General features: G+C 56.0%; 1 protein-coding gene across 8 annotated transcripts; it reads right to left on the bottom strand.

Annotated features, from left to right (window-relative positions):
* Positions 1-4,507: 4,507 nt before the first annotated feature.
* On the bottom strand, positions 4,508-24,920 carry KLHDC8A (kelch domain containing 8A). 8 transcript variants are annotated; one of them, XM_064498298.1, is made up of 10 exons: positions 24,480-24,920; positions 21,294-21,397; positions 18,122-18,229; positions 17,598-17,654; positions 17,256-17,322; positions 16,622-17,056; positions 13,528-13,692; positions 11,953-12,168; positions 11,214-11,315; positions 4,508-10,982 (listed from the first exon to the last, which is right to left on the bottom strand). In XM_064498298.1, exons 6-10 carry the CDS (start codon positions 16,995-16,997, stop codon positions 10,789-10,791), a joined length of 1,053 nt encoding a protein of 350 aa, XP_064354368.1. In that variant the 5' UTR covers positions 16,998-17,056; positions 17,256-17,322; positions 17,598-17,654; positions 18,122-18,229; positions 21,294-21,397; positions 24,480-24,920; the 3' UTR covers positions 4,508-10,788. The 8 variants fall into 8 exon arrangements, with proteins under 8 accessions (XP_064354368.1, XP_064354366.1, XP_064354367.1 ...); XM_064498296.1 differs by having other exon boundaries at positions 17,598-17,749; XM_064498297.1 differs by lacking the exon at positions 21,294-21,397.
* Positions 24,921-27,441: the final 2,521 nt, after the last annotated feature.

Here is a 27,441-nt window from a genome sequence, read left to right on the forward strand (position 1 = left end):
GCGCGGTCACCGTGCCCTCCGGCTGCTCTTGCAGACCGGGTGCTGGAGGACCGCGACTATAAAATGAGCTGTTGAGTACGTTCACCCTGCAGTATGCAGTGACAGGCATTTCAGTCCAGACTGGGGGAGACAACAGGGCACCAAACTCTGCTCATCACTGGCTGTGAGGTGCTGCGTACTTGAGGGACCGCATGCCCGACACCATTTAGGTACAGCCAGGACACGGAGGTATCTTACACAGGCAGAGTCCCTGCTTTCTGTTGCCAGCGGCTGCGTGGAACCTCTGGTCCGCAGAAGAAAGGGGAAAGGAACAGCTTTTTTACAGATTGGGACTGGTCCTGCAGCCCTTCTATCCTCCACCCCCATGTTGGATGTACAGTAAAATCACTACGCATGGAGATAACCCATAAGCAAATATCTCTCCCCATTTTATTTTGGAATGGGTCACCTCCCGCCCCTACGAGGGGTTTAACCTTGTCCTACGAAGATGCCGTGCTGAAGCAGCATTGCAACAATGAATTATTTACTGTGCAGTAACAGGAGCCGCGTTTCCATCAGAAACCGGCCAGCAGGGCCCATGGGGAAGATAAACAAGGTGTAGATGAGATTAACTAAACTGCTGTAATTTCAATGTCAAAGTAAACAGCTAGGATCCTGTTCAGGCTCAGCCCAGAGATTGCAGACTAGGCAGAGGGGAAGAGCCAAGCCTCCTGATCGCAGCAAGCAAGGCCAGTCCGCCCGGCGAGGAGGGAAGCAACGCTCGCGCGGACACCGCCAGCCCGTCCGCATCTGCCTCCTGCACGGCTCCACTGACGCTTGGGGAATCACTCAGGGCTCAGTCCACCGGGCAAGAAAGCACCGGAGCATGCATCTAACTTTAAGCACGTGCTTAATACTCCCACTGATTTATAAGGATGCTTTCCCGAGGCTTGCGCTGGCCTGAAAGGAAGTGAAGTCTTCCGCAGCTTCTCTTTCTGTTTCTACCAGACGAATTCTTTCCTGCAATTTTTTGTGCTGTCACTGATACGTAGGCTTAGGTATGCTTTTGTTCTAGACGAGCTCAGGAAGCCTTTTTTGATGGAAATGTCGAGGGACACAGATCTAAGTCCGCTGGAATCCACTGATAAGGATCCGCTATTGTAACAGTTGGTATCACTGTTGCTTTCTCGGCAGTGGGGAAATCCACTAAAAATCCCCCTGCCTCCCCCAGCTGCAGCTTTGGAAATCCTAAAAAAAGGTTTCTACAGCAGCAGCCCCTTGTAGCACGGGGCTGAACGCTTCGTGAATGCATGTCCGCTAAAAATCAACATGAAAGTCGATGAGGAATTTGGCTGTGCGTCAGGTAAACCTGCTCAAAGCTAGTCTAATCAACCAGATGTTTTGTAATGATGGAAGCCTTAGTTACGTCAGGGTCCTGCTGTTTCTTTTTTTTTCCCCTCCTCTTTTTTTTTTTTCTTTTCTTCTTCCCCCTTGTCCTTTAGCACCGAGTCCATCCTGGAGCATTTATAAGGACATCCATGCTATGGTCAAAACCTACAGCTTTGCCACTGGAGTCAGTGGCAGTAGCCTTTATTCACCTCTGTTTGTGCACTGATAAAGGAATAAACTGTCACCAGAAGGTGTGTTTATAGAGGTGAGCCTTCCAAAAGGGAAAGAAAGAGTTCTGCTAGGCATTAAAATACCAAAGACGACAAGAAGTTAAATGATCGCCTGCCGTTAGTGGCCTCCCAAGCTGGCAGCATTCCTCGCCTGCTGCTGGCTGGTGCTCAGACAGGTGTGAAACCCATTCCGCCTTGGAAAACACCAAGGAAACGGGTTTTGCTCTGATCCTCCCCACTGGGTGCCCCATCCGTCAACAGAAGAGGGGAAACACATTAGCACCAAGAGGAGCTTTTCCAAAAAGTAATTTATGACCTATCAAATCTAATGATTACAACGCAGGCCACCTCTGCAACCCGCGCCTGCTGTAGCTGGGTGGGATTAAACCAGCCGCTCGGGAGGGATGTCTACTCTGTGTAACACCCGGGTCATTTTTTCCCCACAATCCATCTTTTGTGCCCCGGCTGGTCACTTTTCCGAATCACTTTGCAGGACTACATCAGCCCGATAGGCTTGGCCCAGCTCTGCTTGTGAAGCCGGGTCCTTCCAGCCTCCCGTATCGCTGCTGGTGAAGACAAGGGCACGGGAAGGAGAGCAGAAGCGAGCTCCTTGCTAAATGTAGCCACAGAGATAAGCAAACGTGCTCCAGTCAAAGCTGAATTAGGACTGGAGAAAGCACAAATACCGTCTTTTTCAGCTGGACAATGCAGAGTGGAAAAATGCATTACTCCGAGCAGCTCAGCATGCAGAAATTTGACCAATGAAGCACACTAAGAGGAGAAAAAGAGCAAAGAAACATTGTAATTACGAGTGACCTGGTTTCTGCACAGTGTGCAGGCGGTCCCTGCCGCGGTTACAGCCCTCTTGGGAACTGGAGGTTCCCGGATTCGGTTTCCTGCTCCCTCTGCGTCTAGGACAAGCCACAAGTCACAGGACTCCCAGTACCTCAGTTTCCCTGTCTCTGCTGGAGAGAAAGTCATCTGAGATCAGTGAAACAGCTGATTTAATCATTAGCATTGGGGAACGAGTTCTTTAGTCTGAATTGTAAAGAGACCAGGAACCAACCACTTCAAAATATGAAGTTATCTTTTTTGTTTTTATCATGTGATAACTTTATCTTTGCTATTATGTGATATTTACCTTAGAAATCGTTACAGAGAGATAAGAGACAAGTACAGTGGTCTGAATTACACTTTAACTTGGAAGTTTAGAGAGTAAAAGCAGGAACAGCAATCCCCATCCAACGCAACTGCTGCACTTCAACCATTACGGGCTGTGTTAACCCCCTATAGCCCCCTATAGCTGAAGCCCCCACTCACAGCTGGTGAATCCCACGCAGGGGGGGGCAAGGACTGAGTAGTAGCTATTACACATCTTTCTCATGTGCTTGGGAGCTTGGAGCAATTCTTTGGGCTTTGCCCTCCTCTCACATACACGCAAGTTGTTTGCTCTAACGCAGTTACTGGGAGTTTGGTGCCAAGGTGAGGTACCCGCACCAAAGCAAGCCAGTATAATCCTCGAGGGTAGTTTTCTGTCACAGGCTCTTCTCTTACATACCCAGCGTGTGTCCAGCTCATCCAGGGTCCCCCTGCAACGGATCAAACGGACTGCACGAAGCATCACACGCGGCGCAGGATGTCCTGCCAGCGCATCGAAGAGCAGCACGGAAGGGTACGGCAGGGAGTTTCAGAGCCTGTGACCGCACACGGTGCTGCATAAACGCTGAGGCATTTGTACCCCCCCCCCCCCCAAAAAAAAAGTGCAAACTCACAAGCTGGAACCTTCATTTCCAGGGCAGGAAGCATTTGTATTTCACGGTAGCGACTTGATCTCCGTCACAGCATGGCCGGGTGTCGATGGAGCAGTTCTGCCTGCTCGCAGCTGGGCTCGGTCAGCCGCGGCTCGGGGAGCTGGCGCGGCCAGGGCAGCACACACACAGCGTGGTACCGGGATGACAGTGACGGATGGGCCCCAGCGTTTTCTCAGTGCTGCTGCAGTCTAACAGCACGGAGGAGCTCTGTCCCGGTTTTCTCCCTCTTTCTAGGTGACCAGAACCTCCTCGCCGGAGCCGTAGGGCAGCATTCCCACCACACTTTTTGCTGGCTCCCCTCCCTTTTGGGGCAGTTGGCTAATTGATGCCCAAAGGGTAGCCTTTACCCCAGGAAGAGCCGAGCCGAGCGGGGCATTGCCATGCCCATCACAGGCCTGGTGCAAGGTACAGGAGTCTGCTCCGCAGCCAGCCAGACATCGGAGAGGATGCTCTAAGGAAGTTTCCCATTTATGCAGACAAATTTGCTCAGGGACAACAAGGAATGATTCCTGAAGGCAGGAAGGCCGGCAGAGCAGCCGGCAACAGAGCTGCGCCGCGCTGCTGTCCTGGAGCAGCATCAGCGCCGGGACCGAGCAGCCCGGCTCCCAGCAAACACGGCTCCTAGTAGCAGGAGTTCAAACAAGGACGCGGCAGTGGCTGCTACATGGTTTGCTGAGCCCCATTAGGTAGCTGGAAAACGACATGAGCTCAGCTGGGTTTCAGCTAAAGGCATGCAGAATTGTGCCTGTCGCAGCTTGTGGCTGCTTGGGAGGTTGCTAGGCATAATAATGCTCTGATATCTGGGCAGCTGGACAGGTCAGCAGGGCTATCTCGTAGCTCGTTGCAGCTCCCCAAAGACAGGAGGAGCTGGCTGACAGATCTGGTGAAGAACGGTAATGAGGGATGCTGCAGTGCACTCTTAAAAGCTCTTGGTCTACGGAAATGCGATCCCATTTCAATGCAAGTCTCTTGGTGACAGCTAATACATGTATTTTATAAAGTACTGCAGACAATTACCAGTCCTTTGAGATTGCTGACAATTCTCCAAGCCAAACCAATTTTACTATTTCTTTTGGAAAGAAAGCTTTTGAAACCTAGTTATGTTTGTTTGCTTTATTTTTAAAAGATCCATCTAAAATGGTTACAGCAGTTTAAGGCCCAGGTTCAGCAAACACACTTTGACATCAACCGGCTTTCTCCTATGCTGAAGTCTAAGCATGTCTCTTAGTTGCACTGCTGAACTGGCATCTAAACTGGATTTCCATAGAAGACAGACGCCAATAATCCCCGTGATGTGAGACTGGGTGGACAGTTCAAATTCCCTGACCCTGAACCACAGTCACTAAATCTTATCTTCAATTGGCGTTAGGAAACTGCCCAAAATACCAGGGCTGCACCAGCCTACTGAGGCCAGAAACGATCATCTTTGCAAGCAGGAATGACCTCAGCCCCAGCAGCTCCTCTGGAATGAAGCAGGGAGGAACAACGCAACCCAAAAAAGGTGCTTTACAACCAGGTGCACGGCTGTGACTCACCGAGCTGGGGAAATGTGTGAATTCCAGCAAGTACCTGCCCGAGGTCCCTTTGAGCAGCGCTGTCATACCTGCAACTCGGAGGGCAGCGCCCGGCGGAGGAGGCAACGCCGGATGACAGGTATGCGCAGCGCTTCCGTAGCCCGGGACAAATCCAGACGTGGGTGCAGCACACGCCGGGCGAGTCTGCAAGCTGCTCTGTCCCCACGGACCTGTTCTGTGTGATGGCAGTTTTGGTGTGCTTGGAAGGATGTCCCATGCCTCTGCCCTCGGTAGCCTGGCTTTGCAGAGCCAGCAGGTCCCTGCCACAGGCAGGCTCTACACGATCAACATCTCCAGCATCATTCCCGTCCCTGGGGCAACCATGCACTGCCGCGACAACGCGTGGAAGGGCACGAGATGAGAGTCGTGCCGCTATACAGCACAAACCCCCAGAGTTGCGCCTGGACCCCGTCAAGGAGAGCCGCGCTGGCAGCCCAGGATGCAAGGTGCTCCCGTCCGCTCACGGGCCCGCGACAAAAGCTGCAGGAACAAACCCAGAGCGCGAAACAACTCCTAGGACAACTGAACACTGTCATGCAGCCACAGCCACGATCTACCCGCATCTCTAACCACGTTTCAGAGCAAAGGGTAAAGAACAAACCCCCAGCGTTTCGGGAAGCAAGGTGGTGGCAGCCTGGGTGCAGCTCCGTGGCACAGAGCCCTCCCCAGCACTGAGGGGCCCAGGGGAGCTTCGCATCCTGGGGTCTCACGTCCACCAGAAACACTCAGCACAGCTACACCTTTTCTACTGGGGACGTCCACCCCCCGCCCACGTTAGCATACGCGAGCCTGGTCCCACATATCCCCACACGTACACGTCTACATGACAGCGCAGGGTATCCGCACACGCGGTTGTACCTCCATCTACACAAACACCCATTACTTTTCCTCCTGCATAAGTGCATGCCCACACCCCCCTCACAGCACGGGGTTATCTTTGCACCGTGTCCTAGGCTGCCCGTGCTGCTCTTGCCAGAACAGTCAAACTCTTTCGGAAAACGGAGCAGTTTATCGCGTCTCGCTCCGAGAAGCAGCCTTCCGCCCCACACAGCCGCGGTAACCAGCCCCTCCACAGCTGGCGATTAGGATCAAAGGCCCCGTTGCAAGGAGCTGGTTTGATCGCAGGGCTCGACCTCCTGGCTGATGCTTCACCCTGGCCCTCCAGGCACAAGAGAATCCATCAAGTATCAGTTTCAAAGATGGAAGCACTCTCAGCACCAGCTGCTGAAAAACATATGCAGCAAACATCTGGAGAAAGAAACCACAGCTCTCGAATCCCTAGCGATTCCCTGCAGAGCTCAGTTACATCCTCAGCACTGCCGACTTCCAGGGAGCTGCCGCGCTGTTAGCAAGAGCAGGGTTCAGCCACACAGACGTTTCCTTGACAGACTCTCTGCAGCAGTGCTAGAAATGAGCTACTCAGGGGAGCCGAGAGCAGGATTCAGCTCTGTTTCATGGCTGTGACGAGGCATTTGGACCAAAGACAACGCCTGTTCATGGAAACAAGGCACTGGAGGAAATGCATAACATCCTTTCCCATCAGGCTATTTGCTGGATCTCCTCATGCCATTAGCCAGGATCCCTGCACAACCCAGAACGACACATCAGAGCTGGCCTCCCGCCACGGCAGCACGGTCCAGCGTCACCCGGGCAGGACAGGGGCCCCCAGCTGCAGCGGCGATGCCTTCTCGGAGATGCTGCTCCTGCCCGGACTCAGCCCATTGATGCCATCTGCCGTCCAGAGAGCACTCGAAGGAGAGAGTTGGTTGCGTGGAGTTGGTTGTTTTAAGCCAGTTTTAGGAGTGTTTGAGTTCAGCAGTGCTGGACAGCCTTGGGGGCGTTCACACAGTGCAGGTGGACACCCGGGTTTGGCAAGCCCCTAAAGGGCATCAGCCTGCAATACGCTCTCACCGTGTTCTGAATTGTGTTAGCTTTCCCTGGCCTCTGCAGCAGTCTCATTAAATCTCTTATTCTGTGATTAATTAACGGAGCTCCTCCAGTCTTACCTTGGGCTGCTCTGCCACGCCAGCAGAACAGCTCAAAAGAACACCCAAGAGAAGTTTTAAACCTTTTCTTGAAATAATTAAAGAAGATTAACTTGAAAACACAGCCAGGTTCCTTCGGCAGGGGTCAAGCACAGGCCGAGTCCAGGAGGCCCCTTCACCGCGTCACAGAACAGGCTGAATTTCAGACAGCGGATTTCCACGTACCAGAGCGGCTCTGCCGCAGGCAATGTGCTCTAGTGAGCAGAGCCCAGCACAGGGATAGATCAGACCTAACTTCTAATCCCAGCTTTGCCACTGACTGTGGATGTGTCTTTTCTCACCTCCCTGCTGCCCGGTTACCTCTCTGTATTTGCAAAGCCATTTGTAATCTGCTGGTAAAAAGCATGACATTAGTACTAGGGAAAACACTCCAATTCATCAGCTAGAAAGGTCTCCGAGTGGGCGTTATCTGAAAATATGGTACAGCAGCGTGTGCTGGAAGTGTATGAAGTGCAGCAGCTCCCTTTCCCAGCAGGTTTTGGGGAGAGTCCAGCAGGCAAGGCAGGAAACTCCTAGGAAATCTGGTCAGGGTGGTAACTAAGCCTAGAGAAGTCCAAAACAGGTTGAAATGTTGAGCTCTTGTAAAAAAAATAAAATAAAATAAAAAAAAAAAAAGTGGCTCTGGGACGACAGCACACTGCAAAGCGACCTGCCCCGGCTGCAGAGACAGCGGCCCTGTGGATGTGCACCTCATCCTCCATTTGGCGATGAGAGCTGGGATTTCACCGACAAAGGCAGCTGACCTAGACCCAGGTCTCGCTAGGCTGATGCTCAAAGCTCCTCCTCCACTCCTGCTCTAAATGCTCTGCACATCTCCGGTTGTGACGGCTGCCTCCCCCCATCCTCATCCCCAGGCCCTGACGTCTCTTCATTAAGTCCTAGAGCCTGGTTTATTCCCACGACACTGCTTTGTCTGCCGCTCTCTGCAGCCTTTCTGCGTGCAGAAAAGAAAGGACCCGACCCCAGCTGTGCCAGAGCACGGCGAAGGGACCAGACGCCTCCTCCCCTTCCGCCAGCACAGCCGCAGAGTCGGCCGAGCGGCAGGATGAGACCCGCGCCCAGCCTGCCCAGCCCGCCTCGCTGCAACAAGCACGGCTCAGGGCTGACGGGAAAGCGGGAGCCGAGGAGCGTCAGGCTGTGCTGCGCGGGGGAAAGGTTCCTTGAGGACAAAGGAAAACACTTCATTAATAGCTAGAGACTCGCAGCTGTGCAGAGGCGGCTGAAATGGAGATCTGCTGTGCCGGGAGACATGGGGTTTGTTCTAGAAAAAGAGAAGGCTCCCTCTCTCCCTCCGAGCTGCCGCCTCCTCCAATTTTTACCGTTCAAAGGGATGTTTTAGTAGCATTCCTGGGTCAGGAGGCAGGACCGTCACCCTCAGGGCTGCATGCATGGGGAGAGGTGCTCCTAGCCTCTACCTCCAGCTCCGAAAGGGCCAGCAGACCTTTAATCGCCTGCGCTAGCAGAGGTGGCACTGGCCAGGAGTGCCTGGCCCCAGCGCCCCGCTCACCCCTCCAGCAGGCCTCCGCACCCGGGGGGGCAGGCGGCACCATTCTCGCCCAAAAAAAGGAAGCTGAGGCACAGATCGGGAAGACAAACTGCTTGTCAGAAGATCATTTGAGCTGGCCTCTATGCTCTTCCACCCCAGACAGAGCTGCGCCTCTGCTTCGGGCGTAAAGCTCCCCTGCTGCAGTTCAATTTTTGCATTTATACAACCTTCGAAACATGGTGCCTGAACAGCTCAAGCATCAGCACCCCAGACGGGAACATGAAAGGGGATGGGGACAGACACCGTCACGTCTATTGTGCATAGCCAGACACAAGCAGGTGGGATGTAAATAATTAGTGAGCAGGTTGTTAGCTCTGGAGTCGGTGTCTTTCCCCTTTCATCTGCTCTACACAGCGCTTGGAGATCCGAGGAGACGGGACTTGCAGCTGACAGGGCTGCACTTCAAACGGAGCCCCTCGCTTCGTTGCTTCCCAGCAAATACCAGCAGAGAGGACCAGCTCCGGCCACCCACGAGAGGGACGGCAGCTGGCCCGGGGGAGGACAGCTGGGGGCCAGGGTCCCGCTGGAGCAGCGAGGATCCCGCGGGATGCAGGAGACAAGTCCTGCCCGTGTCCTCCAGCGTGGGCTCGCCCCCGGCTCGCCTCGGCCGCCCTGCCTGGCCTAACGCGTCCCTCCCGAGCTGATCTGGGGCCGAGCATCACCGGAGCCCGCGCCCGGGAAGCGGCGCAAAGCAAGTCCCGGCACCGGGGCCGCTTCCCCGGGGAGCCTCTGCCATTGCCGCGGCGGCCGCACGGTGTCCTCCGCGCTCTGCGGCGGCGCGACGGGCCCGGCGAGCCCCGGGAAGCCACCGAGCTGGTTTTATCAGCGCTTGCTAAGCCCCAGGCAGCCTCTTCCCTCCAGCCACCCCTCTGCCCAGGGCAAAGGAAATTTCTTTGGAAAAATCCCACTCTTAAAGCAGTCCCTGGCTTGAGAGAAAAGAGGCACGTGACAAGCTGGAAAGAAGAGAGTGGTGCAGCAGGGTCCGGGCTCGCTGACCCCGGGATACGGCGCTGACCCCGGGATACGGCGCTGACCCCAGCCGCAGCTGCCTACATTGACTCCCTCCCTCTTCTTAGCCCAGGTCCCCCCTTTCCATACAGCCACAGCAGAGACGGCCCTGCGGCAGCCCTTACCTCGGACAGGGCTTGTCCGAGAGCTCTTCCGAAGGCGGCTGTTAATGGTGCAACGGCTACACAAATAAAGAGGCAGCCATGGCCAGGGTCTTCTGCCTCCGCTGCCAAAGCAAAGCTTTGCCCAAAGCCACCGCCCAGACTCGGGGGATGAGAGGCAGGGCTCATATTTGCTCCTTTCTCCCAAGACTGAACAGAGAATCCCAAACCACTGAAGGGGCTAAGAACTGGGTTGGAGCATCACAGGTTGAGGCCATCCATGCATGAAACTCAAAGGTAACTTCTGAGCTAGTCCTGTACCAAGAGCAAGGTCTTCCCTCTGACTGAAACAGTCCACGGCATTCATCCCCTTCCCCCCCCCCCCAGTCATGTTGGCAGCCCCTTGCTCCAGCTTCTGGCAAAGCAACAGTCAAATGCTACAGGTCTGCAGGAAAAAGCCTTGCTATGAAGGCAAAAGAATGACCCCCCCCCCCCCCCAAACGTGCCTGCAGATTCGGAGTTTCCCTTGTTGCAAGCCAAGAGGGTCCGTGCAGGGACGTACGCATAGGTCACAGGGTGCTCGGACAGGGCAACCTCACCTCAGCTCTCCTGAGCCACCACTGACCTGTCTGGATACTCCTGGCACCTCTGAACCCTTGTCCTTTGATGGTGGGTCAGGACAGATGGAGATGCTTGCCCATGCCCTGAGCGCCAGGGTCCTTCCTGTTGACGTGAGACATGACGCACCAGCTCAACGAGCAGTTCCTTCATCTGGGTTGCCCCGTAGAGCTCTGAAGGCTATCGGAGGAGACCCTGGCTTAAGTGCTCCACACGGGCTGTCCCCTTCCATCGTCCCTCCGTAGGGCTGGACTTGCAGCATCCAGGCGGAGGGAGAGGAACAGCAGCCCTGGCTACAGGCTCCCGCTGGCCCCAGCTCCGGAGCAAGGCTGCCTTTGAGCTGCCGGGAGGCAGAGCAGAGCTGCCAGGCTCGCGGGCAGCTCGGGTGGTGCTCGCACAGCCCCTGCACTGCCGGGAGCCAGCCCGGCAGCACCGCCACCACCGCGGCGTGACGCAGCGGGGCAGCGGGGTCCTGCGCAGGAGCCAGCTACGAGTCGGAGACGCACAGGGCCTCCACGGCACTGCTGAGGCCCTGGTTCACCCCCCCGACAGCCAGCAGGCAGTTCCTGACCACGATGCTGGAGCAGGCGCAGCGCGGGGTGGGCATGGCGGGCAGGCTCTCCCACTTGTTCTTCTCGGGGTGGAAGGCCTCCACGGACTCCAGGACAGTTGGCTGGTTCCCTGGAAGCACAAAGTGAGGCACCAGGTCACCCAGGCAGCCCCCGCAAGCACCCGCTGCTTGCTGTTCTGAGCTAACGCTTGCACTCTTAGCCCCATCCTCCTACAGGGTCCCTTCTCCCTGCTCCCTTGGGACGGCCAGGGCTGAGATCTCTCTGCTCTGCTCCACTGTGCAATGACAGCACCCAACCCACGCCTGCTTTTAAAGTCTTACCACCGTCTCCAGTGCCTCACCTAGTCCCCCAGCCACAATGACTCTCCCTTTCAGGTAGCCAGCCACAAAGTCTGCTCGCCTTTTCTTCAAGTAGGAGGAGCGCTCCGTCTTCATCCAGCCACCTGGGGAGGGAAGTGAGACTGCTGGGTGGTCACTGGGCCATAGGGATCTGCTGGGTTCAGGGCAGGTCCCCATTGAGTTTTCTAGGCTGTTTAAGTCCCCTGAACCTAACCTTGGGCCTAACTCCTGAAACGAAAAAGAGAAACAACTGCAAGCTCAGGAACCCAGCTTTCCCAGAGGGGCTGGGCTGGTCTCCAAAATCCCAGCAAGCTCCTCCCTTGCAAGCAAGTGCCCTGCGTTCAGCACAAGCAGGTCTACCGGCAGCAAGCACTGCACCAGTATGAAACACAGTGGAGACTGGGCATTAGAGGGGTATCCACACTCTTGGGAAACCATCTGCCCCCTGGCCTGCTACTTGTCTGTGGAGGTGTAGTTTTTCCGCTGAACCTTGGGATACTAAAAACCTGCGACAGTGGTCAGGTTTCTTGCCAACATGTCCAGGAACCTGAACCCTGCTGCCTCTGGACCCTGCTGCTTTGCCTCGCTTACCCTGACTGCCAGGCTGGGCTCAAGGCATCAGCAGCCAAAGGACTCAGTAAGTTAGAGGTAGCTGCTCTGCAAGTGCAGCGAAGACTCTCGGCTCCTTGGACACCCCCCACCCATCTCGTCTGGAAAGGGCAGACCCGCGACAGCCCCCACCTTGCTCGACGTCAAACACATCCACAGTCCTCATGAACTTGGGCTGCCGGTAGAGCCGGCCCTGCCGCAGGCCCCCGAGACTGAAGAGTTTGTCTTCGGTGGGCACAAAGCTGGAGAAGGCCCTTTTGTTGGGGATGTTGGGAAACTTGGTCCATGATCTGGTCTCTGTGTCGAAGACCTCGAAGGCGTTGATAGCGTACTTGGACTGCCTTCCGCCTGGGACAGAGGTGGTGGGAAGAACAGGGTTGGTTTGGCTCAGACCTCAAACAAGTCAATGGCAACGAAAGCCAAAGCAGCCTCCTGGGGTAAGCTGAGAGCAGGAGAGCTGCCAGCTGATAAGATGCGCTTGGGTCTCAAGTTATCTGGGATCAGGCCCTGCAGAGCCAGGTGGCTTGTCACCCTCCTCCTCCTCCTCTAATTTCTATTTCATGCACTTAAAACATGTCCTTTTTAACGCACCACACCCTCCACCTCCCTCCATCCCAGTGGCAGGGGGTAGCTGGTGCAGGAAGGTGTTTAATATGCACCAGTTTAATCAAGACAAATTCACAGCAGGGCAGGTACCAGCACTCGGGAGCCTTTGCAACCCAGGCAAGTTCAGCACCGGTGCAACGCAGCAGCGGTAGCCCAGGCCTCACTGTGGAGTTCGGGACGGAGCAGAAGAGCCAAAACAGCTGCTGTTACAACCACCAAATACACTGTATTATTCTTGTACCGACCAGATGCAAATGAATACAGCTACCCTCAGCTCAGATGCTCAGTGTCTCTTTGAAGAGTGAAAGTCTGCTTGCTACTGGGCCCACAAACTGTTCACTAGCAGCAGACGAATGCAAAATAGATCAAAGGGCCCTTTGTGGAAGCCCCCTAAAGACAGCCAGCGCTGTCTGGTGCTCTGGGTAATCCGGACTCCTGGGTCCTGAGCACAGCTCTGCTCCTGATGTGCCATTTGGCCATGAGCTAACAGCAACGTTTCCATGCCTCAGTTTCTCTACATATAAGATGTGGCTAATGAAAACTGCTCCCAGCAAAACGCCTGTCCAGCATTCCCCAACAACTGCAAGTCTTTCCCCTGTTAAGAAGCAGACCTGTCGTGCAGTGTGCAGTACTTTGATGACACAAGGTAGATAGAAGTATTTTAACTTGTCAGTTGAGGCCAAGGGCTTCTATCGCAGTCTCAGGGCTGCGAACTGAGCAGGCAGCCTGACAAAGCCTAGCTGCGTCCTGATGCCGCCAGCAGCTGCGGACGGCTCTGGGACGAGGGAGGCCGTTTCCCCCAGCGTGAACAACCACACGGTCTCTGAGCTCCTGGGTGTTTAAGGGTGCACAGGCTCTTGCAGGTGCTTCCTAGGGAGCTGTGAACGGAAACCCGACGCCCAGGCCAGTCCCACCCAAAACCTGCGGCTGCAGGTGCAAGCTCAGTATTTCAGACTGCACGAGAAAGCAGGACAGGGGCTAGAGGGGAGCATTTCCCCAAACCCCTTTTAGGAAGGCTTTCGGCACTCGCAGGGGTCTGAGATCAAAGGAGCGACCGCCCAAAAGCGGAGGAAGGAGGTGGCGGGCAGGACCGCTTCTTACCCAGCACATAGATCTTGGCGCCTCGCAGGAAGGACGTGGCAGCATACCTGGGTGTGGGCATGGCCGCCAGCGACACCCAGATGTCCTTGAGCATGTCGTAATGCTGCAGGTAATTGTGCGGCCGCAGGTCGGCTCCCATCCCACCAGCCGCATAGACTCTGTAGTCTGGATAGGGCCAAGAAGCAAGAAGAACCGACTTAGCGGAGAGCATCAGAAACACAGCCACATGCAAAGGAAAATAACCCAAAAACATGCTACCACGTGCAGTGGGCCAGAACCATCCACCTCCATTTGAGTCACTGTGTATTAACATGTCCTGGAGATTCCTGGTCCCTGCCAGGACCCACCCGCCAGGCTCCGGGTCCCCTTCCTTAGCGCAGGGCACACTGCTCCAGAGCACGGCTTGGTATGAACCAGCCACACCTTCACAAGGGAGGGAGCCGTCAGACCCGAACAGCAGCGGCACCTTTGGGTTTCGTGCAACCGCTTTGATGCGCAGGGAAGCCAGGAGCCTCTCTCCAGCCTTGGCGATGCCCCTTGCGGGAGCACAGGGATATTCGCTCCCAGGCCTTCGAGCAGGACAAGGAAGAGGTTAATGTGCCAGTCACCTTCCCCTCCCTTTGATAACAGAAGTAATTTCTGCCTTTCTTTGTTTGCTCAGCACACCCAGATAGAGAGATATTTACAGCACTGCAGCAAATAAAAGCACCTTTGTGTTCTCAGCTGGAAAAGCAGCTTCGCAGCGAGGGGGTGGTCTGTGTAGCGCTGAGCCTGCCTGCCTCTGCCACCCCATCTGGAGCATCAGGATTCATCCCAGGCCACCAAAATAAGGTCACTGCAAATCAGGCCCCCATGTCTCTCAGAGCTGCTCCTGATGATCCACCAGCTCCACAGGACCTTCGAGCCCAGCTCTTAGCGTCTGACAGGGAAAAGGCGCCAGGAGCATCTGTGCACCAGGAGCGGAAAGCACCGGTCTCCCAGCCCTCTTGCAGCTCTGCTGATGCTCTTCCACCTGGCCTTGCTCTCCCCGTCCTGGAGCTGCCCTCCTCGGCCTCACCTGCCCCGCCACCGTCGCAGGCTGGGGCTCCGCCAAGGAGACCCAACGCTCCTCCGCGTGCCCCCACCGCGCAGCGGGACCTGGCCCCCCCAGCGGCACCGCGGCAGGCGGGGGCAACGAGGGGGGCAGCAGCAGCAGTGGCCCTCGCGACCGTCCTCGCAGGGAGCTGGGCACATGAGACCGCCGGTGCACGCCAGTCGCAGGAGGATGACGGAGCTCTTCCCATGGAGAGAGGGGGTTCGGCCCCACTCGGAGCTGGCACGGGACAGCAGCTTGGTGGCCCATGCTGCGGGGGTCAGGGCCAAGATGCACGAAGGCACTGAAGCTATTTGTTCCTCACCAGCTCCGTATCAGCTATATCCATCTCTAGCTAGCAATAAACCTGGCTCTCCAAAATAAATCCTTTTTAATCACATCACCCAGCATTATCTCCTTCAACAAGCGCTTCCCTCCAGAGACAAAATTCAGGAGCCCGGTGACAGCATCCTTGCCCACAGCCCTACAACAAGGCAGCTGGAAGAGCAGAGGCCACGTCTGCATACTTCAGGGATTTGGGAAGCTATTTCTGTTCCTGCCCTCTTGCACCACACTGACCCCCACCATATCCGTCAATAGGCAAGATTATACTCGGAGAGAAAATCATCTCCAAGACAGTAAACATTATTTTTAAACATTCCTTGACAGTAGCTTTTAAACCCACTTAAGCAAACAAACCAAGCAGCTTTCAAAGAAGCTGCCTGGAGCTTAGACTCATGATCCCAGGCACCGCGGGAAGCTGGCTGACCTCAGGCTTGCTGCGCAGAACAGCTCCCAGCCCAAGGCGCTTCGACGCAGGGCGGAGTGTGCTAACGGAAATCAATGCTCCACATCTCTGCTTAAAAATTAAGATGGGGAGATAAGGCAGAGCTTTGCAGGCATTTAATAATACCCACTTAAGGCAGTGGTTTATGCAGGGGAGCTATGCAGGAGTCCTCCACAAGGCCAGGCACTTCCCTTTCTTGTATAAGGATTTGAGCCCACAACTATTAAGCTGGATCTCTTCTGGCTGGTCTTGGGTTTGGACCGGAGACCTCCAGAGGTCCCTCCCAACCAAAACTGTTCTGTGGCTCCAAGACCGTCACCTCTCTTTGGCACCACAGCTCAGCCAGCGGTACCCTCAGCTGAGCTACACCAGCCAGCATCGGCATTCCTGTTTTTCCAGCAGTTCCAGTGTAGAAGGATCACCCCACTGGTGGGTCCCAAGCAGACAAAGACTGGCCTGACACTTCTAGCACAGCTTCCTTTGGAAGACATTTCCTCCCTCAGCCCTTCCTGCCCCTGTTCACAGACCTCTGAGGAAAGTTGCTTCAATCATCTCTACCTGCTGACTCTAAGCTACCTCCTTGCTCACTCGTTTGGAGTGAAGTAGCCTGGTTTCCAGAGGTGCCTGGCACTTGTTACACTCGCTGGCAGCAAGAGGATATCCGAGTGATCAGTAGGAGCCAGGAAGAGCTATCTGGAAATCAGTCTGGGCAAAACCATCATGAGGAGTTAGTTCTGTCCTCCACTAAATAAAACTCTTGGTCATTCCAGAGTGAGATCAAGAATTGCCCCAAACCTCTATTCATCCTTCCTTCTCCCCTCAGCATGGGACTCTGGCAGAACTAGACCTGAACTGGCTACAAAACCTCAGAGAAGTCTGACCACAGACCCTGGAGCTCCGGCCTGTGAAATACACCCAGGGATCAGCACAGCCATGGTCCACGTGGTTCAAAGGCTGAAGATTCAGAGCAAGCCACCGAGCTTGTTTACTTTCAGCAGCCTCAGAGAAGAGTCTCTCTGTCACAGCCTGCCGCTAAAGAGGAGACATAGGGCTCAACCTCTACAAGCACCAAAAGAGTTTTGGAGAAGACTTTGACCCCGCCTTAGGTTAGTGGCATTGCTCAGAAAGCCGTTCTGCTTGTGCAGCAGGCAGAACCTAACCCTCCCCGACCCCATCGCCCCCAGGGTGACCCTCACGGGCCTAGAAGAGCATAGTAGGAACTGAATTTTCCTTGCCTTTGGCTGTCACTGAGATGCCCATGGCTGCTTCTCTCAGCGAGTTCCTCTTCTTCCACTTGCCCTCGTCTATGTTGTACATCTCCACTATCTTCAGCGGCATCTGATTCGCCCCGACCCCTCCTATCACCATGATCCGCTTGCCCAAGGTGGCCACGGCCACCCCGGCCCGGGCCGTGGGCATGGCAGGGAGCGAGTTCCACTGGTTGGCCTCGGGCGAGTAGACCTCGAAGCAGTCCATGGGGATGCCGTTGTCATCGCAGCCCCCGATGGCGAACACCTGCCCGCCGGCTTCCACCAGGGTCGAGTAGACCCTGCGGCTTGGGAGGGGAGCGAGGGTTTTCCACTGGAAGTCTTTGGTGTTAGCTAACTCCATCGCAGCTCGTGGGGCAGGGCAGCATCGGCGCCCTGTCCGCAGGGAGCGGGCTGGCTAAGCTGCAAAGCAGAGCAGTACCAGTCACCAGGGGAAGGCAGAGAAACGCATGAAGTACAAACCCCCTTCTCCCCTGCCAGGGCTGCAGGCAGCCAGGAGCACAGCAAGCCTCCAGCAACCAGCGCATCCACATCCCGGCAGCCTCGAGCCGTCGCAAGCCCCGTCTACCACCCCCCAGCGTGGAGCAGCAGGAATTGGTACCTTTCATTGCATCGCCATTAATCCTGCAGCTCCAGCTCTGCCGTAGCAGCTCACGCAGAGACCGATCCTAAAAATAAAACAAAACAAAAGGGGAAAAGAGGCAAGAGAGGTTGGAGTCAGTTTGTCATCCTGTTTCCTGAGCATCCCCACCCCCAAGCGACATTCAAACCGAGGAGGCTGCAAGCCGTCTGCTCACTTCTCTGGCTCTGCTTTCCTGCCTGCTTAGGAACTTTTCCTTGCTTCCTCCTCCTGATCCAGTTATTCCTCCTGACCTTCGTTTACACCTTCCCGCATGCCCTGATCCCATAAACCCAGCTGAGAAAGGGGAAAGCGACCACTCACCCCTCAGCCCTGCAGCCACGGCTCCCCGGCTGTGCCGCACGCTGCTTCACAGCAGATCTGCGAGGGATCCAGAGAGCAGCCCGTTAGGGGAGAGAGACACACGCTCCCGCTGGAAAGCCAGGATCATTTTTCCTTCTCCCTCAGAACGGCTGCTAAGCATGCAGATGAGATTAATCAGTGCAGGCAGACAGAGCGAGGGAAAACCGGAGAGGAACAAAGGCAGCAGCCTGCTCCCTCGCCCAGCGCGGTGGAGCAAGGTGGAGATGTCCTCAGCACAACGCACCTTCGCTGTGCAGCTGGGGTGTTCAGCGGTGGCCCCTACAGCAAGGTGAGGCTCATCTCTGCCCTCGCAGACCGCAGCAGCCCCTCCCAGCACGTGCCACCTGCACACACATCTGGAGACAGGACTGCAGGGCAGAGTGAGCTTTTGCCAAAACAAAGAGGGGACACTCCTGGCTGAGCATCTACCCGGGCAGGACACTGTCCCCTTCCCTTCACCTGACACTTTAATGCTTGTTATTCACCGTGCTTTCCTGAGCCGGTCTCAGGCCACCTTCCAGCAGGTACCACAACTGCCGCTGCAGAAAGCAAGGCTGGGAGGGGAAGGAACGGGCCCAGGGTCACGCAGAGATCTGGGAATGACAGGGAGAAGAGGCGATGCCTTAGCTGTGAGCCCGTCCCGCCCAGCCAAGCAGCCTTTCCCCGACACCTTGCACCCCAGGCTCCCTCCCTGCGCTGCTGGCTGGGCATCGCAGCCCCGCACGGCCGCAGCAACCCACTGCCCTGGCCACAGCACCTTCTGCCAGGCCGGTTTCAGGGGCAGGGCACGGACCAGCCCTCCCCAACCAAGCAGGCAGGGAGCACTCACTTCTCCAGGCTGGACCCCGTCCCTCCAGACCTCCCCATCACCGAACCCTCTAGCAGCAAGAGCAGAAGTCTGTAGCCTAGCAACAACCACCGACAGCCGCCTTTAATCGCCCGCTCCTGATGGTCAGGGTGGGTGCGCGGCACTCCTGACCCACCCCACGCCGGGGACGCCGCGCATCTCCTGCGCGTTCCTGCCTGTTGTGTCCGTCAGGTAAGCAGGGAGAAAGGGAGGGCCAGGGCATTTACTGTCCTTCATCTCAGGTAAGCACAACGCAGCTGTCACCACAAGCTCATCTCCTACTCTGCCTTGGGGCATAGCAAGGAGCATGTGAAGGTGAGACCAGTTTCCATGGTCATGTTAGTCCCTAGTTTCTTCTCCGAAAGTGCAGACCAGGGGACCCCGCTGGAAAGGGCAGGGCATCAGCAAAACAGGCCTCAGACAACTGGACTGAGATCCCTCAAAATCACTTTACGTGAGTCCGAGTTGGCATTAAGACCCATTCAAGCTAAACAGCACTGATTGAGGAAATTCTGTTTATTTTAACTTATTCTCCCAAATAAATTTCAGCCAGCCAGCTAAATGTTACTTATTGCATAAAGAATGTGATAAAGCCATAAATACTCCTTAGACTGTAAACCTGCAGCAGCAGGACACAACACATGCACACGCGCATCACCCGGCGCAGGGGAGGCCGCAGCACAAACCCACCCAAAGCAACAGCATAAAGCAGCGGCAAGTCAAGCCACGCTTTGCATCTTCCCAGCAGCTCAGGAGAAAGGACAAACAGCAGATGAGATCAGTAGCTGCTGTTCTCCGCTCTCTTCGGTCCCTCGCTATCTGATGGGCATCACCACCCACAACGGGATCAGCTCAGGGATCTTTGCCTTGGCAGTTTGGAAGCTTTGGACTAGTGCTTTCATGAATAATTTTCTCTCCAGGTGAACATTTCAAGACGGGTGAGAATATTTCTCTTAAGTGCTGGGCAGCTCCTTCACAAGGACAGGCAGAGCAAAGACCTGCAAAATCATTACAACTGTGGTCCCGGAGAGCTGGAACCAAAGGATCCAGAGAGCCAGTGTTCAGCAGCAGCAACAAAACCCTATCTGAACTCAGCTGCTTTGGCATTGGAAGAATTTGCTGTTTTTCCCTGCCATGCACTCGAAAGAAAATCAAGGTCAGTCTGAAACACTGTACCAACACCCTTTCTCTTTGTCTCTCCAGGATCACTTGCTTTTTCGCTAGAAAACACCACCGATGCTGTGCCTGAGGAGCTGGGAGTTGTCAAAATGTGCTGACCAAACCCCCAGCGCGCCGCAGCCACGTTCACCTCCCGGGCAAACGGAATTATCACCTAATTACACCAAACAAATTGGAAGCATTAACATTTTTCTTATGTGGCTGCATTAAAAATCAAACCCAGCGGTAATTGCTTTCCTACGGGGGGGGATGGCAGGCGCTGTGCTGAGCCCACGCCGGAGCTGCCCAGCCCTTGCAGCCCGGAAAGCGCTGCTCTAGAAGCATCGCCAGCAGGGCAGGCGCCCGCGGCCCAGGGCCTCCGCGGGGTTTGACGAGTGACTGCGTGGAGAGGAGCGTGGCCGGGCAGCGAGAGCCCCGCGGCACCGCACCGATGGGGGACAAGGAGCGGAGGGAGGAGGGGAACCCCTCCGCGCTCGGGGCCGAGCTCCCTGCTTGCCGCCTCCCTGCGCTCCGGCATTTCCATGCGCTCACCGAGGGAGAGGTCTTTCCTCACCCCTCAGGTTGCAGCAGGCTCAGATTTCAAAGAGCCCGCGGTTTGGTGACACTTAACCACAGCGATTTGTGATCTATAAAAGAGAGGGTCTCCCGGCACACATTAAAGCCATGGACCACCAGGTGCTGCGAGGATGGGCAGCTGCTTTTCCTCTTTCCCACATTACCTTCCTCCGGGATTTAGAAGCTTTTGGCTCCATCCAGGCTCCTGAGATTCCCTCAGCTACAAGGCCTAGGCAGGGCCGAAGGTTTTTCTTTAGGCTTGCATGCTAGCTTGTGTGAGCTGCTGTCTAGGCACTGCACCGTGACGCTATCGCATGACCGGAGCGCGAGTGGTCCTGTTTACAGCCCTCCAAACCGAAGGAATTGCAAAAAGGCCCCAGACAGTGAAAAGCCACTGAGATGCACCCAAATCTTCAAGTTTAACGTCCATGCTGAGGAAATCCAGCCAAAGAGATCATTGTACATGCCCTGCTGCTGACACCCATGCGCACACACTCTCCCTCCTCAGAGGGATCCAACAAACCACACAGAGCACATACAAGTGGCGAGAGACCCCTAAAAGCCTTACCCCAGCCCCGAGGCAAATGCAACTCTATACATTCATCCTAAAAGACGTTTGTCCTACTGGCTCTGAAAAATCTCCAGCACTTCCACAGTCCCCGAAGCAGATCACTCCTGAGCCTCCCAGCGCACATCCTCCAGTGCTCACCAGCCCTTGCGTGGACACGGCTCATTTCGGGGACACCACGAAAATCCAGGTGACCCCCGTGTTTCTCCTCCACATCCCGCTATAACTTAACACAAGCTGCTCACAGCCGACCGTGCGTTTCGCTGACTCCAGAGTGACCCCACACGTACTTCCCTGCCCCTGGAGCCAGGTCCCACCCAGGACCCGTCACAGCCCCACCGGGCGCTGGCACGTCACCGCTCCCCGTGCTGTCTCCAGGCTGCCAAATTCCAGCATGTTCCTCGCTGTCGCCAGGAGCGGGTTAAAACAGAAGCGCGGACAGCCGCCAGCCTGACGGGGAAACCTGTCAAAGGAACTCCCCCTTTTGCGAGAAAGCCCTGGTACTCACCTCCACGGCGTGCCAGGCGAGCACGGGGCAGTCCTGCCGCGTGCAGCCGCTGTGCCAGAGGGGCTGCAGAGCTCGCGGAAAATACCACCACATCCAGCCACTATCTGTACCAGAGCAATAGTTATTCTCAGCGTACCGAGGACTGGCGTCACGGAAGAGGGAGAAGCAGGGGCAGCAATAGCCTGGGAATAGCACACAAGCACTGGAGAGATAACAGCTCCTGCTCGCGAGCACCGCGCAGGAGCGAGCAGCTGTATTTTAGCTCTCTTTTGGCTGCGTGCACTCTATTAAATAAAGAGCAGGGAGAGATGACACAGCACAGGCTGCAAAGACGACAGCGAGGGGATGATTCAGTGCCGGGAACCTGCTTCCGACCCAAGGAATGGTTGTGGTGTGAGGCCGGGAATAGAACAGGAGGAAGAACATGGAGCAGAACGGGAGGCTGGTGGAAATCCCAGAAATTTCACCTAGTGCCGGGACGGCGGTGTCAGACGCAGCCCAGGTCTCCCCTATGCGCTTTTTGCTGGCAAGCTTCCAGGTGCACCAGCAATGCTCAGGTGCTCTCCTAGCGCTGCCCCAGGCACAGGGACCCAAAAACCCAGCCTGGGGCAGAAACAAGCCCATAGAAAGGTTAATGTCAGTCCCTCTTGGATCAGGTCTTCTGTTCCCGGTGTTTCCTGGGAGCACAGACCACCTCTCACCCGCTCCGAGGGACAGCGACTGCGAGAGGTGCCAGGGAAGGGGTGCCAGATGCTGTGCCCGAGCCCAAGCGCGCTCCTAGGGACAAGCTCTCCAAGTCCCCTCGGGCCCCGCTTTCCTCGGGGCTTCCTGGGGCTGAGTTAAAGCTCCCTGCCGGGAGGTGGATGCTCAGTTCAGCTGTGCTGGGCAGCCCCTTGCGCTAAGGTCAGCCCTAAATCAGCAGACGTCAGGACTCCAGGCCTGCCTGGAAGAGCTGTCGGTGCAGGGACATCTCCCCTCCTCAAAAACGGAGGGTAACTACCCGCAGCTAGAGCTGCCTTGAAATCACAGGAGCATCACACATTGGCTAGAGTCAGGGATTTTGTGGAGAGATGAAAAACAGGAAAGGAAGAGAAAGTGAGGGAAAACACGGTGACAACTATTTTTATGCTGTTCTCACCTGCCCTGAAAGTTAGTTATTATACAGTATCTCGAGCACTTGTCACATCCTAAAAAGTTTCAGATGCGGGTGCAGCATGCAAACCTCAGCACTAGTCACTGATCAAGGTGAGCTGCTTCCACTCCTGGAAGCACGCGAACGTCGTAGCGCGACCACCCTTCACGCTGCCCGAGGGACACGAGCATCGTGCGAGAGCCTCTGCTGCAAAACACGCGCTCTCACCTCGGCAAAGGCACAGCCGACAAGAAACACACGACATTCACGGGGCAGGTTTGCCAGGAGGCTCAAAGTCCGCTTCAGCCGCTGCTCAGCGCTCAGAGGGGGGCCATAAATTCCTCCTGCTCCAGGGAGAGGGCTCGCTTCTCCGCCACCCGACGAAGAGCAGACCGTCACGGGAGCCCAGCGCCCCGAAGCCCCCGCGAGACCCTCTGTGCACAACCTCCGAGAGCTCGGCCCCCCTCCGGCACGACCCTCCTCGGACCCTCACCAGGAATTCGGGTACTCGAATAGGACCAGGGTCTTTGGAAAGGTCTTGACGCCTTTTCCGAAGTCTGCAGCGTGAGGGGACACCTGAACCTCCCACCCAAAAAGGAGCCACGTGGCCCAGCCTAGCGCTGTTTCCTGGTGACATTTACAGTTACATATAGTCAGTCTCTCTCTAAGCTTAGACTATCTTTTCATAGTCCTCCACAAGAGCTCAGGTACCACCAGCCTGGGTTTTCCAATGACTCCAACTTAAACCATTTAGGCAGAAAAGACAAAAAGCAAAACACAACACGCACACAACCAACGAACCCGATGACGCCTCCGAGAACGGGGGCTCCGGGGCCGCCTTTGCTTCTCCCCCGCTCGAGCCCTGGCTGCTGAGCTTTCAAACAGAGCGTACATTGAATTGCACGTCCGGTATTTCTGACTTCTCATCACACTGAATCATATTTCCTTTCCATAGTAACAGCTACCCAGAAAAATATCAACAGAAAATCCAGCAGTTCCTTGCCTTTCTCCACAAATGACCCAGCCGGCAAAAGCGATGGCTCGGTTGCAAGGAAGAAGCGAGAGGACTGCAGCCACAGAGGAGGAGGAATCCTGCCTCCACGCCAAGCCCAAGCCGCAGCGCTCGCGAGCAGCCCGTTTCGCGTGGCCTCGGTTTCCGAGGATCTCTGTTCCCAGCAGCACGCACGCACGCACGGTCCGCACGCGAGGGCAGCGGGCTGCGAACAGTGACCTCCTCCCGCCTCCGCCCTCCCCCATTCCCGGTCCCTCGGGACCGTTTCCAGCCTCCTCGTGCCAAACGCAATTTCCTGACGCTGCTAGCGGGAAGGCAGAGAGGCCGTGGAAGGAAACAGCCCACGGCTCGCAGCAAAGCGCCTAACTCAGCAGGCTGCCGGGAGCGAGCTTCAGAGTGCTGCGGGATGGGAGGAAAGGATGCTTCAATTCTGGCAGTCGCTGGCACAGGGATGAAGAGCAGACTGTGCTTTTCCCTGGGCGTGCTGAAGAGACAGCAGAACACGGGAGGATTTATTCATGCTGCAATTTGTCTTGGGAGAGACAAGAGTTACAATTCCATCAAGAGGAAAAATAACCCACCTGCCGGCACGGACACAGCTGCTGCCCAGGCGGCTCCCGGCCGCGCCGGCATCGCCCGCTCCGGTCCCCGAGCACCACTGCTGCTCCCTCTTTCGCATGGGTCAAATACACAGCATCTCCTCCGAGCCCTTTAGCCTCACTGATTACGTCCATAAAGCTCTTGTTACTCGGTATTTAGGCCACATGCCTCCGTCGGGAATGCAAAGCGCTCGGGCCAGGCTTTTGGCTGGGGTGCCCGCGCCCGGCCCGAGGCCCAAGCTGCAAAAGAGGCTCAAAACATCCCATTTGGGGCTGCTGCAAAGGAAAACAGCAGCAAAAAGAATGCAAAAGCCTCCTCGACCCGCTTTTCTTTTTGAACACAAACTCAGCTTTGTCTCCGAGTGCAGCATGCCCCCAGCCAGTGATCTGCCGGCAAGCAGCTCGCCCGCCTCTGCCCAAGCCCCCGCGAGCCCCGTGCTTACCCCGGCAGCAGCGGCGAGCCCGGCTCTTTATCGCAGACGCTCCTCAACTTCAGCGCGGGGAAGCCCAAGCGCTGCGCTCCCGCCGAGCGGCTCCCCCTCCTCCCCGCGCACGCCTCGCGCACATCCATCCCCCTCGCGCACATCCATCCCCCTCGCGCACATCCATCCCCCTCGCGCCGGCTCCCTGCAGGCTGCAGCCCTTGCCGGGAGGGACGCGCACGGCGGGCGGGAGCAGCCCGGGTGGGAGGGGAGCGGGGCTCAGGGCTCGGAGCAATAAAACCAGCGTAAATCCAGCAGCTCTAATCTTCGCTCTCCTACAAGAGCCGCAGGACGATTAGGGCGAGCGCTCCCATCTGCTGCGGCGGCCGGCACCCTCCGCGGAGCCCCAGCCGGAGGGGCGTGCGTGCCGGCGTGCGCCGGATTACGAGCCCCACGCTGGAGCCTTTTATGGCTCCCCACGCTCGCAGAGGATGTTCTGCGACGGCGGCTCTCCCTCCCGCCCGCCCGCCGCTGCCAAACCAGAACTATCAGGAAAGGGAGAGAGACGGGCAGCAGCAGAGGAGCAGGAGCTGAAAGGCAGGAGCAGCTTCCCATGGGATGCAGAGACCCTAATGCAACGCTGCCGAGTGCCCTGGGGTCTGGCAGCGCCCAACTCGGGGTGGGGGGCACCTCGGGAGCCCGCCCCGGTCCCACCGCGCGGGCTGCCCAGCTCGCCCACTGCGGTCCTGCTTGACCCGGCAGCGCCCGTGGGTCAGCCTGCACCCCCCAAACGTCCACGCACGGCACGGAGGGCACGGAGGGAATGGTTCAGAGAAAACGTAGCCTTCTGAAGTCCCGGCACGGCGCTGGGAGGTGCAGCCCCTTGGGCCGCAGTCGCATGACAGCTGTCACGGTCTTTGGAGGAGCAGATGTTTCCCTGCCTCCCTGCCTTGCCGGGCTTATGCTTCCCTGAGCCGCTTCTCAATTCGTCTCTTAAAGGTGATGCAGAATAACTCAGAACCCGGAAAAGTCATTCTGGGCCAAAGAGCGAAAGAGGAAGATACTTGTAACGCATCTTCCATCAGGCTTCAAAGCTCCTTCCCAGAGCTGAACCCGCAGCTCAGCCCAGCAGGGTTGAGCTAAGCCTTCGGGATACTCCCCTAGCTCCAAAAACCCACGACACCGGGGGACTTTGCTGCTGTGCCGCGTTCATACCGCCTTCCCCACGGACACAGCGCTGCGCCCGCGCGTGGTGCTGAGCACCAGCAGCGTCTGAACCTGCCGCTTCCAGGGCGGAAAGCGCGAGGCTCTTCCACCGCGGAGGGACTCGCTCCTGCGGCCAGCACGGACCGGGCAGGGGAGGGTGACAGCCTCCAGCGCTGGCCTGAGGAGGGACCAAGTTCAGCTCTGGCTTGTGGGAGGCCCCTGGGTATTGACCAGGTTCAGCCCCGCAGTGATCCAGACGCGGTTTACTCTTGCTGATGCTCATCTAGATAGGGGACAATTTTCAAGCAGCTCTAGCCATAAAGTAAGAAAAACAAGGAAATCAACAAGAAGCTGAGTCAAATGACTCTACATAAAAGCAAATTCCCATCCCCTAGCAGCTATTTTAATCTTCTGTTAGCTTTCCAGTGGGAGGATTCAATTTGCATTTAAATAAAAGCCTCAAGCACAGGGCCAATGTAACACTAAAATGCTCATTAGAGGCATTTACCTCTTCAGGAACTTAAAAAGACCCCAAAGTGGATTTTAACAGGGGGGCTATTAGCAGTCTAGCATTATTAGACATTTAGTATTTGTAAGTTATTATTTACCAGACTGCTCACAGATCAGTCCAGGTAGCTCTAAACCCAGGGCTCCAGCAAGTCTGCAAGATCCTTGCTTACGAGCACAGAGGAAAAAAAAACACACATTGCAAAAGGTCTTCTCAAACCACCAAAGACCTGACTGCAGAGAGATCAAATTTATGGGGGGGAAAACAGAGCCCCGGGGAAGGAAAGGGTGTCCCAGAGCAGAGCCAAGCAGCCGAGGGCAGGGCAGCTAGAGGAGCTGCTGACCCGCCGCAGGGACGGCGGCTCCGCTCCTTCCCCACCACAGACCGGGCACCAGCTCGGAGCTGCCCCGACCCCGAACCCCGCAGCGGGCGACCCTGTGAGCGGCTACGACAGAGCCCACTGCCCACCTTCCCCCTCCGTTCCCAAAGTGACCTTTGCATTGAAATCAAATAAATGGAATGGGTAAATGGAAACTAAAGCTCTCATTTTGGTATTAAAAAATAAATAAATAAAAGCCCAGACTTTTTTGGGGGAGGAAAAGAGAAACATCCCTCTCATCCAGACAGACTGCACAATTTCAGGAGCAAAGACTAACATGTCTCCTCTGTTTATGCCCCGTTGAGCAAATGAGGTCCCGATCCAGGGCTGTCAGTCCAAGCACGGAGATGCTAATGTTTTACTCCAATGCCCTGCCCTAGTTGCAGTTCAGTTAATACTGGCATTTCCACCAGTGTTTCCATAGCAAATAGACTGCTTTGTTTTGTTTTCTTCAAGTATGCGGTAAAAGCTGGCAAGATGCTCTTTGTAAGGGCCTGCTTGTAGTCTTTGCTTCTTGAATCCTCTGTCGTGGAGATCTGGTGTGCTGCAAAGGTCACGTGCACAGAGGAAAGTGCAACTAAGGACGAAAGGAAGGAGGCAGGTTTTTATGCCTATGTTTCCATGTTTTGTGTATGCCTGCACGGGGACTACTCTCTACAACATGGCAAGGCTAGTTTCCAGCTTGAAGCGATTGCGAACAGAGCTGATCCAAATACCTTGCTTTAAAAACCAGAACACTCAAGGTAAAAGGCACATGATTTGCACAACGTTTGACCTGTTTCTCAGCGAGTTCCAGCAGTGAGGCTCCTGGATCTTTGTCAGCCTCTCCCTGTGATCAAAGTATCCCTCAAAATATTATACAGCTTATTACAGCCTGTGCTAACGCGCTT

This window comes from Dromaius novaehollandiae, chromosome 27 (assembly GCF_036370855.1).
Source record: "Dromaius novaehollandiae isolate bDroNov1 chromosome 27, bDroNov1.hap1, whole genome shotgun sequence".
Lineage (NCBI taxonomy): Eukaryota > Metazoa > Chordata > Aves > Casuariiformes > Dromaiidae > Dromaius > Dromaius novaehollandiae.

Bases quoted from the DNA above. Each gene is read 5' to 3' on its own strand.
- KLHDC8A (XM_026111903.2), bottom strand. From the start codon at position 16,997: ATGGAGTTAGCTAACACCAAAGACTTCCAGTGGAAAACCCTCGCTCCC. The intron at 13,693-16,621 runs GCAAGGAAAATT...GGCCCTATCCAG, and splicing joins CATCTCAGTGACAGCCAAAG to ACTACAGAGTCTATGCGGCT. The intron at 12,169-13,527 runs GTAAGAAGCGGT...CCTCTGTCCCAG, and splicing joins CGCCAAGATCTATGTGCTGG to GCGGAAGGCAGTCCAAGTAC.